The sequence below is a fragment of the Equus przewalskii genome, chromosome 6, assembly GCF_037783145.1.
Source record: "Equus przewalskii isolate Varuska chromosome 6, EquPr2, whole genome shotgun sequence".
In the NCBI taxonomy this organism is placed as follows: domain Eukaryota; kingdom Metazoa; phylum Chordata; class Mammalia; order Perissodactyla; family Equidae; genus Equus; species Equus przewalskii.
In genome coordinates, this window is record NC_091836.1 from 20,896,139 (window position 1) to 20,914,682 (window position 18,544).

Below are 18,544 nucleotides of genomic sequence, written 5' to 3' on the forward strand. Positions count from 1 at the left end.
AGTTCTCAATACTCTGAAACTGAGAATAACAGACAGCAGGACTAACAGAAAGCCAGATCTGAATGTCACAGTAACCAAGGAGAAATATTTAGTGGCTACAAATGCTATATTCAAATCTCACTTATTTTTAAATAAGAAAAGAACACTGTCAGCAAAGAAATGCTATATTTGATAAAAGGAGGCAAGTGAATTAAAATTCCATAGCTCAGGGGCTGGCCCCGAGGACGAGTGGTTAAGTTCACACGCTCCGCTGCAGGCAACCCGGTGTTTCGTTGGTTCAAATCCTGGGTGTGGACACAGCACTGCTCATCAAACCATGCTGAGGCAGCGTCCCACATGCCACAACTAGAAGGACCCACAACAAAGAATATACAACTATGTACCGGGGGGCTTTGGGGAGAAAGGAAAAAAAAAATTCTAAAACAATAAAATACTGGGAGTGAATTTAAAATAAATAAATAAATAAAATAAAATAAAATTCCAAAGCTCAAGCAAATTAAACTATCTCCTAACTCTTCCCCAAATTTCATAAGGCCTTACCATAGAGATCAGGTCCATGAGGAGTAAAGACATTATACAAAACAATGTTGAGTGGTGCAATCACCAACTTTCCATAGTAGTAGCTGTCAATGACCACCACAGGCACCTAAAACAGCACAGAAAATATATAGCGATTATAGACTTTTGTGCCGGAAACATTCTCCCAACACTAACAGGATAAAGCAGAATGAAAAACAGAATGAACTCCTAATGTTCTCTTTCCCACATCAGATGGTGCTTTCACTACAACTTTAGAACAACACAAGAGAAAAGAAAACTCACCAGAAAGAGCATGAGGGCCACCAGCGACCATTGAAAGAAACTCTTCCACCTATGTTTCATGACCAGCAAGTCAAAGGCAATAGGTAAACTATTGAACAAAGAAATAGAAAGTGGGGAGTTAAATTCTCAGAATATAGTCTCCAACAGGTCAGATCCACACATACCTTATGCAGAACTGAGAGAAAAATGTCTCTAGCAGTTATAGTGAGGGAAGAAAGCTGGTATGTGAGAGGATGTCTTCTCGAAAATATACCGATCTCATCACAGGACCCGGAAGAGCACTGTGCATCCCATGATGCACAGGTGAAATAAACACTGAGCTTACGCAATGAGCTCCACTTTATACATATTTATGTGTAACAGACATTTAAAATATATTAATTATAAGTAAATGTGCCCTATTGTCCGAAACTCACCCTGCCAAATAAATACTGATCTCTCCCTTCTATGATTTATTAAGATGTTAGGAATATTACAAACTTTGACTTCACTTCTGATATATCACCTTCCAATACCATTTGCTCTTCTTCCTTTCACTTAAATTCCCCAGGCAAGTGGCACAGGTATGTTGCCTTCACTAGTTCTTCCTTAAGGCCTTAGATCAAGCTAATAATAATAAGACTGATCCAAGGTCAACAGGAACCTCCTCTCCGCCAGACCCAGTATCTCTTCACAAACTTCATTTTCCTTTGTCTTTCTCCTGCACTTAAAGCATCTGTTCCTTCCTCTGTAGACTCCCTGGCTCCTGTTCTTTTCTGGTCTCTTCCCTAGTGCTCCTTTCTAGGCTTCTTTTTTTCCTCTACCCCATCATATTACCCTACTATGGTCATATCTCCCAAAAGCCAACTTCTATTCTTCTTTCTCTACATCCATTTTCTCAGTGGAGGCTTCCACTCTTATTGCATGAACAATCACCTTCATATCTAGGACACTAGTCAGAGGCTTTACCCATGCTGCAATCACAAAGAATTCTCTCCCTACACCAATCTACCTATACAGAATCTACCCAAACATCAACTACAGGCTCTGCTCTCACCTCCTTTATAAAATGTCTGCAGAACCAATTTCTCCCATCTCTGAATTTATAGAGCATTATCATCTCTATCACTTATTTAGCAATGTCATGTGCTGTCCCAGGAAATCTCTTCTATAATCTGAACTTCCACATTCTATCTAAATTTTGCATTAACATTTTGTGCTTTCATTTTTTTGTCTCCCCAACTAGATACATTTCCAAAGCACCTGTATTTCTACTTTGATAAGTCATCATATTTTTAATTACTTGTTCAATATCTGTCTTTCCTATTAAAATATAAGCTCCCAAAGAGCAGGAACCATAACTATCTTACTTATAACAATATCAGTAGTGCCTAGCATAAAGTATTCAATAAATGATGGTAGATTGCTAACTGATTGATTGTGATCCTGAAATCACTTATCTGGGCGAAAAGCAGACCAATCAAAATGTGCCATCGAGAGATATCTCAGGAACTCACAAAGTTCAACGTAGATGGAATAAAGAATAAAAGGAATGGAGGAACTGACAAAAGGAGGCTGGAGAAGCAAAAAGGAGGAAAGAGCAGGGCTTTGTGAGTCATATTACAGTCTGGACACCATAAAGCAGGAGTTGGCAAACATTTTATTTAAAGGACCTGACAGTATATATTTTAGGGTTTGCAGGCCACATACAGTGTCTGTTGCATATTCTTCTATGTTTTTTAACAACCCTTTAAAAATGTAAAAGTTTCTCAGTTCTTGGGTTGTACAGAAACAGCACAGCTCGATTTGGCCCACAGGCTACAGATTGCCACCTCTATCACATATAGCAATGAGGAAGCTATTATAAAGTTCAAAACAAAACAGGGAGTGATACAATCATATCTGCATTTTAGGAGGATAACTCTAGTGTGATGTGGAAATAGACTGACAGGGATCAAGACTAGAGATGGCAAGATCATTTAGGAGGCTGTGTGGTAATCCAGGAGCAAAGAGAGGTAAAGAAAAGTATTCAAATTCAAAAGATACTCAGGAGATACAATAAATTAATAGCACATGGGAAAGAGAAAAGAGTCACACATAATTTTCAGGTTCCCGGCTCGGCAGTGAGTGGATGGTGGTACCATTTACTGGGATAGAAATATAGGTAAAGGAACAGATAAGAAGGAAAGATAATGAGTTTAGTTTTGTAAATGTTTAGCTATATAACGGAGATATCTAACATGTAGCTAGGACTATATCAGTGAAGCTCAAGAGATGATGGGACTAGATATAAAGATATGGGAATCATTAAGATGGTTGAGATAGAACAGAAAGTATGGAAGAGGGCCTCATACAAAATCTTAAAAAATATAATAGCTTGAGGATGATATGCAGAATAGAACAGAAGAAAAGATTGGAGGTGGGGAAATCAGCCTTTAAAAGGCAATTAAGAAAATTTAAAACACCTATTCTCTGACTTAGTAACTCCTCTTCTAAAAATTTACCCCATAGATAAATTTCCACAAGTATGTAGACATACGTATAAAAATGTCCACTGAAGCATTGTGTAGAACAGCAAAAAACTGAAAACCAAATGTCTACCAATAAGACAATAGTTAAATAAATACAGACAGCCAGATAATGGAATGCTATGCAACTAAGAGAAAGAACGATACAGGGGACAGCCCGGTGGTGCAGAGGTTAAGTTCACACATTCCACTTTGGCAGCCCGCGGTTCGCCGGTTCAGACCCTGGGCACAGACCTACACACTGCTTGTCAAGCCATGGTGTGGTAGGCATCCCACATATAAAGCAGAGGAAGATGGGCAAGGATGTTAGCCCAAGGCCAGTCTTCCTCAGCAAAAAAGAGGAAGATTGGCAGGAGATGTTAGCTCAGGGCTAATCTTCCTCAAAAAAAAGAAAGAAAGAAAGAACAATATAAATCTACGTACAACAGAAGACATACATATGTACAGCATAATTCTATTTGTTTTAAGAATTTAGGTATGTATGTATATATATGTGTATGTGTGCATTTATACACACAAGGATAATTTTTTGAAAGATATAATCAAAACTGTTAGCAGTGACTATCTCTGAAGATTGGGCTAGGGGAGAAGAGAATTAAGAATTCTTGTTACCTCATACAACCTGGTATGTTTTTTTACAATACAGATATACTAATACTATAATAACCTTAACATCAAACTAAAATTTTTTTTTGAAAGATTGGCACCTGAGCTAACAACTGTTGCCAATCTTCTTTTTTTTCTGCTTTTTCTCCCCAAATCCCCCCAGCACATAGTTGTATAATTTTAGTTGTGGGTTCTCCTAGTTGTGGCATGTGGAATGCCACCTCAACGTGGCCTGATGAGCGGTGCCATGTCCATGCCAAGGATCCGAACCAGAGAAACCCTGGGTTGCCAAAGCAGAACATGCAAACTTAACCACTAGGCCACAGGGCCGGCCCCTAAAATATTTTTTTAAATTACTAGTGGTACAGGCAAGAAGGCAAGGCAGCACAAACCAGAGCAGAAGTAGTGGGAATAAAGAGCACAAGAGGACTGAGAGATGCTATGGAACCCTGAAAAAAGATGCTGGGGGCAAAAAGGAGAGGGACTGAAAGGAAACTCAGCTTTCAAGCCTGGTGACCGGGAAAATGCACAGCACAGGGTGGTGCAGTGTGGAAAAAACATCAGCTGTAAAGTCAGAAAGGCCTGGATCCAAAAGCAAAGGTAATCTTAAAGGCAAATTACTCAACCTCTTGGAGTCTACTTTCTCATTTATAAAGCACTAATAGTTGTATTTCTCTTGCAGAGTTGCTGTAAGGTTTAGGGATAAAGTTTGTAAGGGGTTCAGCAGTGCCTAACATACAGTAGATGTTTAATAGTCACTATTCCTCTTAGAGTTAATCATAACAATAAGCACTAAGAGAAATGTTCTTCCGTTCCCCAGAATCTTTGTAGGTCCAATTAATTCCTATAACTTTGGGTCCTATCCAGAGAATAAGCCGATAACCTAACGTTAAGATTTACTATATGCTCATCGATACAAGGAAGACAAATTGTGTTAGTGTCTTACCCAAGAGCTGCACTGAATGGCCAGCCTAAGATGGTCCCAGCTGCTACTCCAAGCACAGCAATGGAAGTCTTGTCCATATACCAGCCAGTCATGGCTATCAATGTAGTGTACATACAGAAACTGCTAGGAAGGAAAGCTACACGAGGAAAGAAATGAAAGAAAAAAGGGGAAAGGACAAGAGTTTGAGATTTATTAGCTATCAATTATTACAGCTACACTGCAAAATGTCAATAACCAGGAACATATTTTGAGCAATGCTATATGAGAGAGGGGCAGAAAAGTGATACCACTTTAAAAAAAAAAATGAAGTTCAACTATTTTCTTATTTTCTCACTTCTATTTTTTGGGTACCAATAAATCACCCAATTATACAATACTAACCATACCATTCCTCGCCTGACCTGTACCCCAAATCCAAAACTTACAGAATTCCAGGTTCCCCAGGAACACTTCCGATTTATATTTTCAAGCAGAGAATACGGCTTCAAGAAACTTAGAGCCACTGCTGACAATCTATTTCTGAAGAACTTTATCTTCCGATAGTCTTCTGAGACTGTCCTGGTACTAACCTGTACCTCACAGGAATTCTAGGAAGCCTTCTCAAAGGCCAAGCACGGGATGGCAGCACTGCTTTACATCCTGCACCCACTGACATAGTTTGGCCTTTAAATGTCCCCTAATTATTTGCAACCAGCACTACTTTATTGTTATATACAGCAGACCACTGAGCACTTTCAGGGTCTCGGCAACAGTAACATCCGATCAAAAGTGTTTGTAACAACTCTACACAAGAATGCAAATCTGCCTCTCCAGGCTGTGTAAGGCCTGCCTCACCTAACACTAGGGAAGGAAAATCAGTACCAACTCCAGTAAGAACCACAAAAGGCAGTTTTATTTAAGAAACTCAGCGAAGGGTTCGGAGGCTCTGTATCAAAGGATGCCTTTAACTTATCTGTGCCTTAGCATCCTCAACTGAGATGACAAAACCAAAGATACTCCCAGGTATCTCCCTCATATAATAACCAATTATTACTGTAACTTAAAAAAAAGTAACATAAAAAACATATGAGGTACAACCTTCACAGATAAATGCTAAATAATATGTGTCATCCAAAGCTGTCGATTCCAGCTGCCAATGTAGAGGACAAAGGGAGCAGAGGAATCTGAGGTCTCTGCTAGCTCGGAGGGTAGAGCACAGTCTCATTTGGACAGTGGCCCTCAAAATTATTCAGGTGTGGAGCCCTCAGGTCTCTGCAGAACAACATGGATTTTGATACAGTCAATGAAGGAAAAGTACATATATACTTTTGCGCCAGATACTATTTTTTGTGTATATTTAGTGCATATATTAGATTCTGGTACACAAAACCAGAACTTAAAATTGAGATAATTATATCTAGTAACTTAATATTTCTGGAGAATTGGGCACAGGCTACCTTTTGGCAGATGGCTACCTTGGTTCAGCTCATAGAACACAAATATTCAAGGGCAGCACAGTTTGAAAGCCACTACTCTAGATCAAGGTTTTACTCCAAATTTCTAGGAGCTTATTGTAAAAAAACCCCAACAGAAGATGTATACCTTTATAGAATACATTGCAAATAACTGGCAGAAAGCAGAACCATCAAGAACAGGGTTTTTAGGCACAAAGAGCTTCCTTGACCAAAATAACAAAATTATTTTCCTTCCTCTAACAGCAAAGAAAGGTAGTGGATGCTTGCGTTTTTCAGTCTTGCAGTGATAAAAAAAAAAAAAAATACAATAATGTAATAGAAAGCAACCTGATAAAAACAACTGCTCTACCACTCATGAATTCTTTGACTTTCAGTAAGTCATTTCATCTTTCTAAGTTTGTGTCCTCACGTGCAAAAATGAGAAAATATTTATCTCATTTATACCATGAACTATTGTAAAGGCCAATCAAGATCACGTAGATAAAAGTGCTTTGCTAATTACTGCCGTTATATAAATATAACCTACATCTAGATAAGTTTTTCCTTTCAATGCAACTGTGAAATATCAGTGGACCTGTTACGCTCTCACCTGCACTTTTACTTACCCGATGATGAGCAAAACATGCCAGTGCTGAGAACCAAGAAGGCTAGCATCATTCGACTCACATGCAGTCCAAACTTCTTGCACACAGCTCTAGGAGAAAGGCAAAGACTATCAGCACAGCAAATTTTAGGGATGGCCATTTCAAATCAAAGGATGAAAACGTCTGCATCACAGAGAACATGGAAGATCTAAAGTCAATTACAGAACTGGCTTGACATGTTTGTTAGCAATTTCGTGTGCATAATAACCCCAAACATTCTTATTCCTTATGCAGGAGAAAAGCTCTCTATCCAAGAAGAAATGTATACTTTCCATGCTAAGATTATGTCTACTACCAAGAGGAAATCAGCAAGATGTAGTGGAAAAAATACCACGCCTCAGATTCAGATGGGCACAGGTGCAAATTATGGCTCTGCCATTTACTGGCAGTAGGACCCTGGTCTAGTTACAAAATCTCTGTCAGATTCCTCATCTGCAAAAAACCTACCTTGTACGGTTTCTGTGAGAACAACGCATAGAAAAGTGCCTGGCACAGAGTTACTCAATAAATGGTTATCAGAAAAAAAGACCAGGAGATACACCAAGGTGTTAATAAGTGATATCTAAGTCAGTGTTTCTCAAACTTAAGCAATTATATATTTCCTTTTACTTCTTTCTTCTAGGGGTTTTTTTTGGCCCTATAAGTTAAACATTATTAGAGATTATTATTGCTTAATTTAGTCAATATTTGTTCAGCCTATACCCATGTGTTACATATTTTCTTGCTCAGGTTCCTTAGTGCATCTCAAAGCTTCTTTCTGAAATAATTTTGCTTTTTCCTAAGTATATCCTTTAAAAGTTCCTTTAGTGAGACTCTGCTAATAGCAAATTCTCTGTTTTTTGTTTGGTTTCTTTTTCTCTCTTTTATTTTTTGTCTGAAAGTCTTTGTTTAGCTTTCGCTCTTAAAAGATGGCTTAGCTAATATACAAGTTCAGGGTCACAGTCATTTTCTCTCAGCACTTTGATGATGCTATTTTTTTGTCTTCTGGCTTTTGACAAGGTTTCTGTCAGTCTAATTGCCCAACGTTCCTTTGCAGGTATTGTAATAGTTCTCCGTCAACTTTTAAGATCTTCTTCTTTGTCCTTGGTGTTCTACACAGTTTCAGTAATTCCTTTTTATCTATCCAGCTCAGGATATGTTAGGCTTCCTGAATCCGTGGATTAGCATCTTTTTTTCATTAATTCTGGAAAATTCTTAGCTATTACTTCCCTGAATACTGCCTCTCCCCATTCTATCATCTCCAAGAATCTGATTAGATATATATCGTATCTTTCAACCCCAGCATACACATTTCTTAACCTCTTTCATATCTCTTTTTTTTCTCACTCTGACCTGCATTCTTAGTAATTTCTCCAGATTAATCTTCTAGTTTACTAGTTTACTTGTTAGCATGTCCAATTAGCAGTTTAAACTGGCCACTGAATGTTAAATATCAATTATTATATTTTCATTTCTAGAAGTTCTGTGTAGTTCTTTTCAAATCTCCCTGATCATTTTTGTAGTCTCCTTTCTTTTTTCTTTGTTTTTCTTTTTGGGAAGATTAGCCCTGAGGTAACTGCTGCCAATCCTCCCCTTTTTTCTGAGGAAGACTGGCTCTGAGCTAACATCCGTGCCCATCTTCCTCTACTTTATATGTGGGACGCCTACCACAGCATGGTTTGCCAAGCGGTGCCATGTCCGCACCCAGGATCCGAACTGGCGAACCCCGGGCCACCAAAGCAGAACGTGCACACTTAACTGCTGTGCCACCGGGCTGGTCCCTCTTTTTCTTTTTTTTTATCTTTTTATTTTATTGTGGTAAGAACACTTAATATGAGATCTACCCTCTTAACAAATTTTTAAGTGTAAAATACAGTATTGTTATCTATAGGCATAATGTTATACACACATCTCTAGAACTTATCCATCTTGTACAACTTAAATTTTATACCCATTGATTAGCAACTTCCAATTTCCCTCTCCCCCAACCCCTGGCAACCACAACTCTATTCTTTGCTTCCATGAGTTTGACTATTTTAGATACCTCATATAAGTGAAATCATGCAGTGTTTGTCCATCTGTAACCAGTCAGCTCACTTAGCATTAACGTCCTCAAAGTTCACGCACTTTCTTCTTTTTTTTAAAGGTTGAATAATATTCCATTGTATGTATATACCACAATTTTTTTTCCATTCATATGTCGATGGACATTCAGGTTGTTTCCAACCTTGGCTATTGTGAATAGTGCTGCTGTGAAGAAGGGAGTGCAGATATCTCTTTGAGATCCTGATTCAGCTCTTTTAGATAAATACCCAGAATTTGGATTGCTGGGTCATATGGTAGTTCTATTTTTAGTTTTATGAGGAAACTCCACACTGTTTTCCATAGTGGCTACGCCATTTTGCATTCCTACCAACACTATGCAAGGGGTCCAATTTCTCTACATCCTCGCCCACACATGTTGTCTGTTTTTTTGATAACAGCCATTCTAACGAGTATGAAGTGATATCTCATTGTGGTTTTGATTTGCATTTCCCTGATTATTAGTGACACTGAGCATCTTTCATATACCTGTTGGCCATGTGTATATCTTCTTTGGAGAAATGTCTATTCAAGTTCTTAGTCTGTTTTTAAATTAGATTAATTTTTTTGATATTGAGTTGTAGGAGTTCCTTATATGTTTTGGAAATAAACCTCTATTCAGATTATGGTTTGCAAATATTTTCTCCCATTGTGTAAGTTCCCTCTCTCTCTGTTGATTGTTTAGTCTCTTACTTCTTATTCATGTTTTCAATTCTCTCTTTTACTTCTTTAAAATTATTTCATATTCTTATTTTAATAATTGCTAATAAATGAAATTCTGTGGCTCAGCTTTCTGTTGACTGTCATAACTGCTGGCTTTTACTTATAATATCTTGTTCCCTTCTGTGCTTTGTGATTTCTTTTTATTATAATGCCTTGTTCACTACAACTTCATCTGTGGTAGTTCTTTGACACGTGGATTAAAGATCCATTTCTCCACAGAAATTTTTTTTTTTTTTAAAGATTTTATTTTTTTTTCCTTTTTCTCCCCAAAGCCCCCCGGTACATAGTTGTATATTCTTCGTTGTGGGTCCTTCTAGTTGTGGCATGTGGGATGCTGCCTCAGCGTGGTTTGATGAGCAGTGCCATGTCCGCGCCCAGGATTCGAACCAACGAAACACTGGGCCGCCTGCAGCGGAGCGCGCGAACTTAACCACTCGGCCACGGGGCCAGCCCCTCCACAGAAATTTTATATTTGTTTTTGCAAGATACTTGGGGCACAACCAACTCAGAACAATTTAAAATAAATTCTCAACTTGTGGTGTGGGGGACCACGTAGGTGACTGGAATTCAATCCTGAGCCCATATGAAGACCAACTTATGGTTATAATCCTCAGAGACATCACTGGCTTTCTTTCTTCTCTACTCCACACAGAGTCAAGGCAAAGAATTTTTTATCTGACATTTTTAGCTGTTTTGCAGTGGGAAGACTTTTAATAATGATTATTAAGTCCAAATATCTTTTAAAGCATTATTAAAATAAGGTATTAGGTTTCATGTAAAAAAGGTGGCTATTTTTATTACTGAAACACTTAAATGCTTAATACTTCCACTAATACTCAACTAATAGGTACTCGGTGAAAAATTATGTAGCAGGTACAAATAAGATCAGAGTCTCACACTGGGAGTAATTTCCTAACAGCTAAGCTCAAGGGGAAGAAGTAAATCATGATCCCATATCTTGGGACCAAGGCTCTACTAAATCCTACCAAATAAACACCAGTTAGATATGTATTAACAGAATTAAAATTAGTAACATGAAGATAAGGTGTTTATGAATCTCAGCAAAGAAAGTGATAATTACAAGTATTCCCCTCCTATGGTTTGTTTCAAACGAGAAGTCACACTTCTTTCCTAAAAAAATTAAAAACAGAATTGCCATATGATACAGCAATCACACTTCAGGGTATACATCCGAAGGACACGAAATCATTACCTCTGAGATATCTGCACCCTCATGTTCACTGAGGCATTATTCACAATAGCCAAGACATGGAAACAACCTAAATGTCTGTCTATGGATGAATGGATACAGAAAATGTGCTATATATGTGCAATGGAATATTATTCAGCCATAAAAAAGAAGGAAATCTTGTCATTTGCAACACATGGACGGACCTTGGTGGCATTGTGCTAAGTAAAACGTCAGACAGAAAGACAAATACTGTATGATCTCACTTATATGTGTTATCTAAAAAAAAGCCAAACTCATGGAAACAGAGAATAGAATGGTGGTTGCCAGGGGCTATGGGGGTGGGGTGGGGGGTAAATGGGGAAATATTGGTCAATGGGTACAATCTTCCAGTTATGTGATGAATAAGTCGTCAGGATGTAATGTACGGCATGTTGACTATAGTTAACAATACTATATTATATACTTGAAAGTTGCTAAGAGAATAAATCATAAATGTTCTCACCACACACACACACACACACACACACACAACTGTGATCATTTGAGGTGATGGATGTGTTAACTAACCTTATTGTGGTAATCATCTCATAATACATACATGTACCAAATCACCCTGTTGTACATCTTAAATTTACACAATGTTATATGTCAATTATATCTCAATAAAGCTAGGAAAAAAAATTTTTTTAAGTTGCACTTCAGATATAATATTAGGGGCCAGAAGGAAAGTTTTTCTATCCTAAACACTGCTTACACTATCAGAGAAATAATCTATTCTATATTGGTATTTTTCATAGCACTTTTAGAAGCAAAGCTTTTATACTTACTTATAAAAGTAAAGTTCACAGATACAGCTCACAAAAGCCAGAAGACATCGTAAAAAGTAAAAGACAAGAATCTGAAAGAAACCCAGAACAAGAAAACATAAGTCACAGGTGCATGCTAGAAAAATTCTTAAAGATGAAACCACTCTCATTTGTCATTGATAACACTATAAATTGGTATAATCATTTTGAAAAGCAGTATGTATCAAGCACTACACAAATTTTCACATCCCTAGACCCAGTATACCTATTTCTATGATTCCAGCCTACAGAGTTAACTCAAAATATGCAGCGGGAGGGTAGTCTTATTCATGAAAATGTTAACTGTAGCACTATTAATTTAGAAAAAACTGTTTAAAAAACTAAAAATGTCAAATTATAGAAAAAAGGTTAAATAAACGATGCTACATCTATTTCATGGACTATTATACAGATATTAAAATTTATGGCTACAAAGACAGTGGAAAAATTCTTATGACATAAAGCTCATTCATTCAACAAACATTTCTTGAACAACCACAATATATTAGGTACTGAATATTATAAAATACCAAGTGAAAATGAATAACACAATATTATTCATACATCAGAGTTATAGCTACGGAAATCAGAAGTATATAAAAAGATTGGAAAGAAATATAATAAAATGGTAAAAGTGGCTATGTCAGGCTGGTGGGATTTAGGTACATATTTTTCCTCCTATCTTCCAAACATCTGTAATGTGATTTTATTAATTTTATAATTAAGAACATAAATTTAAGAAATAAAAATAACAAAATAATAAGGGTTATGGCAAAGAACTTTTAACTTACAGTATACTGGTATGTTTCAGACCATTGAGCACCTCAGAATATAGGCTCTATTTAAATACATACTATGATTAATATAACTGCATATAAGTTGGAAATACTGTCCATTTTCATCACTATAACCAAAAAATTCCAAAAATAATTCAATAAAGTGATCCAGTAAATGCCCAGAATCATTCATTAACTCAATAAAAACATACTGAAAATCTACTATATACACTGAGCACTATCCTTGATGCTACTGGGAATACAGATAATTTCAGTACAACGTGTCTACGTGTAAGGACTCCTCTTCTAATTGGGAAGAGTACAAAAACACACTTAGAAAGTTAGAAATAACACAAGTTAATATAAGATAAGAACTGTATTTGGGATCAGGACAACGATGCTCCCATAACAACTAATATTCAACATGGTAACTGTAAGGCCTGGTTGGTACAAAAAGACACAAAAAAGAAATGAGGTATAAGGAATGTAATAGAAGAAACTAAACTCTATATACAAAGACGAAAGAGAATCCAAGACATTCACCTGACAAACCATTGACACTAATAAGGAAAATCACCAAGAGTTAGATTAAGATCAAAAAACAAAAATCAGTTGTGTTCCTCTATACCAGCAATGACCACTTGAAAAAATAATAGAAAACAAGATACCACACATAACAGCAACAAAAAGTATAAAGAATCTAGGCATTAACCTATCAAAGACTAGATAAGACTGAAATGAATATATTTTTAAAATTTTATTAAAAGACAGAGAAAATCTAACTAAATGGATAAATACACCCTTTTTGAGATGGAATGAATTAACACTGTAAAAATACTGATTCTCATATTAATATGTAAATTCAATGCAACTGCAACCAAAACCCAGCAGAATTTGGAGGAGGGGCAAACTGATTCTGAAATCATTTTTAAACAAATTTTAAAATGGACAAAGTGAGAAATTCATCAATCAGATATTAACACACATTATAAAGCCATAATAATAAAAACAGTACGGTACTGACTGACAAATTGACCAATGACATAGAATAAAGAGGCCAGAAACAGACCCATACATATGAGAATGAGGTGTATGACAGAGATGGTAAAACAAATCAGAAGGAAAAGGATGGATTATTTAGCAGATGGCGCTGGAAAAGCCAGTTTACCATACAGCAAAAAATAAAGCTGGATCTTTCCACAATTTATAAAAAATAAAATTCAAATGGATTAAAGTCTTATATGTAAAAGGTAAAATTATAAAGCTAATAAAAGAAAAGACCGAAGAACAGCTCTGTGATTATGGTGAAGAAGGATTTCTTTTAGAAACACCCAAAGCAACCAACCATAAGTGAAAAATTAATTGATATGACCATATCAAAATTAAAAATTTCTGTTCAACAAAGGACCACAGACAAAGCTAACAGAGAAGTGAGAGCCTAAGAGAAAGGATTTCCAGTAACTAAAACATACAAGGGGTTACTATTGAGAACCTCTACAAATCAGAAGAGAAAACCAGAAAAAGCAACTGAAAAACAGGCAAAGGATGTGAATAGGTAATTCACAGAAAAAGAAATCTGAATGACTAATAAATAGAAGAAATGCTCCACCTCACTAGTAATCAGAGAAACACAATTAAAACGAGAAGCATCTCACAATCATGAGAAGGGCAAAAATTAGAAAGTCAAATATCAAGTGTTCAGGAGACGTGAAGAAGCTAAAACCTCGAACACTGTTGCAAGGAGTGTAAAGTTGTATAGCCATTCTGGAGGGCAACTGAGCAGTACTCCATGAAATTAATGGCCCATGGATCTACATATGGGATCCTGAGTATACAGTTCAGAGAAATTCACACCCAGATCCATAGGGAGACAAAACAAAGGTGTTCTTGTTCAGGGTAGCAAGAAGTCGGAAAGGTAATCATCACTAGAGGTGCTAATTATTACCATATTGTCTATCAGCAATAATCCACCTGTCTGTACTCTACCTTATGATGCTGGGGCTGGGAGTCCATAAGCTACAATTCCCCCCTGCCAAGTGGCTCCCTGCTGGCTCCCACTGGCAGAAGCTAACAGGGAGGAGATTGGAAGTAAGAACAAGAGGAGAAGGGAAATCTTTATTCCTGTTCTGCTTGCTTTTCCTATCATTGATGTAAGAGGAAGAATTCTGTGCTGAATATGTCAAACTTGAAGTGATAGTGGATATCCAAGTGGAAATAAAAACTTTAAGTACTGCATATTGTTATTTCTCTATGAAGTCCCTCATCCTGTATATCTTTCCCTGGTAAGTTCAAAAAACCAGCAATGAGATACTAGGTAGGGACTAGTATCTAGTAGGTAGGGACTAGTGCTAGTAGGTAGCACTTTCTACAGGTGCTACCTTTCTGATCATTCTAAAATGCAAATGCAATCATGTGTCTCCTCTGTCTATAACTATTCATGGCTTCACAATGCACTTGGGGAAAAAAACGTCTAATTCCCTAATAGAGCCTACCAAGTGTTGTATAAACCTGGCCTCTTCCTACCTCTTAGTTTCATCTAATCCAGTCCACTACTCACTCTCTCTTCCAAATGTCAAACCTACCTATACAAGAAGGCCATGCTGGCTTCTTCCCAGCCTCAAGGCCTTTGTCCCTCATCTCCAACTCTTTCTTTACCTAGACAACTCCTGCTTATGCTCTAGTTCTCTAATCAGGGACTTCTGCTTCACGGAAGATGAGTTAGCCATACTTTTCCCTACTCCTCCTGCTATGTAAAAGCAAAAACTCTGGACGTTATATGTAAAACAAACATAAGAAGACTCTGAAAGGTGAGAAGAAGATAGACTGGCTAGGGACTTTGGGACCTGAGGGACAACATGGTTAAGCTCCCTGGATTTTCTTTTTGCCTTCTATATTCTAGACTTGGAGCTAAAGAAGTTAGCAACTAGAAATACCAATGGGTACAGACAAAAAAACACCAGCCAAGGCCTGCTCTATCTAGCCAAAAGACCATGAAAAGGGTAGCCTAGCAAGACACAAAACTTTTAGACAGTAACCACTCTAATCTAGCCAAGTACTCCAGAAAAAAAACTGCAGCCCCATTCCCCATCGTGCCAACAAAGGTCCAGCAGGAAGCCATGGCATTCATCCTCACTGGTGGTAATGAGCTCCCTTTCCCACCACAGTGTCAGTGAAGACCACTTGGAAAGCCTGGACTTCTACCTCCCCCTACAACCTAGCAATAATGAGGTACCTCTACTCTGCCCACTAGGGTGGTATCAGTGGAGACCTACTGGGGAACATGGACTTCTACTCCCACTTGGCAGTAACAAGGTGGAGAACTCCCTCTTTTCTCCTGCAGGAGTGGTACGAAAAGAAGCCTGCTAAAACAGAGGCTTAGGGGCCACCCTGGCAGCACAGCAGTTAAGTTCACACGTTCCACTTCGGCAGCCTGGGGTTCGCCAGTTTGGATCCCGGGTGCGGACGTGGTACTGCTTGGCAAGCCATGCTGTGGTAGGAGTCCCACATATAAAGCAGAGGAAGATGGGCATGGAAGTTAGCTCAGGGCCAGTCTTCCTCAGCAGAAAGAGGAGGACTGGCAGCAGATGTTAGCTCAGGGCTCATCTTCCTCAAAAATTTTTTTTAAAAAACAGAGGCTTAAATAAGAGGAACAGGGTGGTGCAGAGGAAGCAAGATGGGCCCATGAATAAGATCCAGAGTCTCATAATGTAGTACCCAAAATGTCTGAGTTTCAACTGAAAATTATTTGTCAACCAGGAAGATCTCAAACTGAATGAAAAAGCCAATCAACAGATACCAACAACAAGATGAGAGAGATATTAAAATTATCCAACAAAGTTTTAAAAGAGTCATTGTGAAAATGCTTCAACGAGCAATTAAGAACAAGCTTGAAACGAATGAAAAATTAGAAAGTCTCAGTAAAGAAACAGAAGATACAAACAAAAAACCTAATCAAAATTTTAGAACTGAAAAAATACAATAACCAGAATAAAAGCACAGTAGATAGGCTCAACAGTGAACAGAGGGGACACAGGAAAGAATCAGTGAACTGAAAGATTAGATTGTTCAATCTGAACAACACAGAGAAAATAGACTGGAAAAAAAAGAACAACCTCAAGGACCTGTGGAACTACAATAAAAACTCTTACATTCATATCAGTGGAGTCTCAGGATAGGAGAAACAGGGCAGGACTGAAAAGTACTCAAAAAAATAACAGCTAAAAACTTCCCAAATTTGGCAAAAGACATAAACCTAAAGATTCAAGAAGCTGAGTAAACTCCAAACAGGACAAATCCAAAGAAATCCATGCCAACACACATAATAGCCAAATTTATGAAAAATAATCAGGTTAGGTTTCAGGTAACTCCTAATTATCCTTCAACACTGTTTGAATTAGGCTCTCCTTATATGCTATCCCATTGCACAGTACTTTTCCTCCATAAGACCCACTGCATTTATAATTACTTATTCAACCAATCCTCTTCCCCCCTAAACTATAAATTCCATGAGGGCAGAGATTTGGTCACTGGTACATCCACAGTACTTAACAAAGTCTACCAAATAAAAGCTGCTCCATTAATATTTGTTGAATGATGAATGAATAAATGATTCTTCTGGGAAAAAAGTCCCCTCTTAACTAGCAATCTATTTTGTTCTTTTCCTAAACTCTTTCAGAGACTCACCTCTTGATCAGTTGTGACTGCTTTCAGGTTGGTCTGCCCTTACCTTATTGGTTTGTAGAATTCTTGCATGAAACGCAGCTGGCCAGGCATGAAGCAACAGATAAGCATAGGAACGAATGGCATAAGCTGGGGAATATTCCCAAGTCTGAAATCCCTTCCCATAGATGAGGTAATGTGTCTGAAAGTACAAAACAGATGGCCAAAAATCCTTGTCAAGAGGATACAGGTGAAATTTCTAAGCAAAAATATGAATGAGACACAAAAATGCTGAAATTCTCAACAAGATTTGCAAGTAATAGATAAGAATCAAAATGACCCAATATTGAAAAACATTCGGCCATTATAAATTCTACAACATTACTGTTTGATCAACATTGAAAGCTTGAATTTTACCCTCTACTTATTTTTTTAAAAATACTCATTAACCAAAACAGAGAAATTCTAAATTTTATATTTTCCTTAAACTACTTACACTAAGCCTTCTTTATTTTTCTGATACAAAATGAGGTCAGAAAATTTCACCTCTGAATTTTCTATAATAGGAAGTCAACACACTTATGAATGTATAAATCAAGAATTAGCAGTATAAGCATGTTATTTACCAACATTATTTATTTTTTTTACTTATTTTATAAAGATTTTATTTTTTCCTTTTTCTCCCCAAAGCCCCCCGGTACATAGTTGTATATTCTTCGTTGTGGGTCCTTCTAGTTGTGGCATGTGGGACACTGCCTCAGCACGGTTTGATGAGCAGTGCCACGTCCGCGCCCAGGATTCGAACCAACGAAACACTGGGCCGCCTGCAGCAGAGCGTGCGAACTTAACCACTCGGCCACGGGGCCAGACCCCCAACATTATTTATTTTAGTAAACATCAGAATAAATAACTAAAAAAGCTGAAATAAAGTGGTTGCCCCTAGGGACGGGATGTGGGCACGAGATGTGGAACAGGGAGTTACTGCTTTTCCTTTAAGTTCTGTAGCAGTTAATTTTAAAGATTTTATTTTTTCCTTTTTCTCCCCAAAGCCCCCCGGTACATAGTTGTATATTCTTCGTTGTGGGTCCCTCTAGCTGTGGCATGTGGGACGCTGCCTCAGTGTGGTTTGATGAGCAGTGCCATGTCCGCGCCCAGGATTCGAACCAACGAAACACTGGGCCGCCTGCAGCGGAGCGGGGGAACCTAACCACTCGGCCACGGGGCCAGCCCCAGCAGCAGTTAACTTTAAAAACTATTTCGAAGTTGGGCTGGCCCCGTGGCCGAGTGGTTAAGTCTGTGTGCTGCGCTG

At 37.8% G+C, this 18,544-nt stretch overlaps 1 protein-coding gene across 4 annotated transcripts in view; it reads right to left on the reverse strand.

The window, feature by feature from the left end:
* Nucleotides 1-18,544, reverse strand: part of ALG9 (ALG9 alpha-1,2-mannosyltransferase) — a 95,417-nt gene that overhangs the window by 70,539 nt on the left and 6,334 nt on the right. For all 4 annotated transcript variants that reach the window (XM_008527250.2, XM_070624856.1, XM_070624853.1 and 1 more), the window contains 6 exons: nucleotides 17,303-17,437; nucleotides 11,783-11,853; nucleotides 6,941-7,029; nucleotides 4,882-5,017; nucleotides 823-910; nucleotides 541-646 (listed from right to left, as the gene is read on the reverse strand). In XM_008527250.2, coding sequence (XP_008525472.1) covers nucleotides 541-646; nucleotides 823-910; nucleotides 4,882-5,017; nucleotides 6,941-7,029; nucleotides 11,783-11,853; nucleotides 17,303-17,437 — 625 coding nt within the window. The remainder of the gene's footprint in view (nucleotides 1-540; nucleotides 647-822; nucleotides 911-4,881; nucleotides 5,018-6,940; nucleotides 7,030-11,782; nucleotides 11,854-17,302; nucleotides 17,438-18,544) is intronic.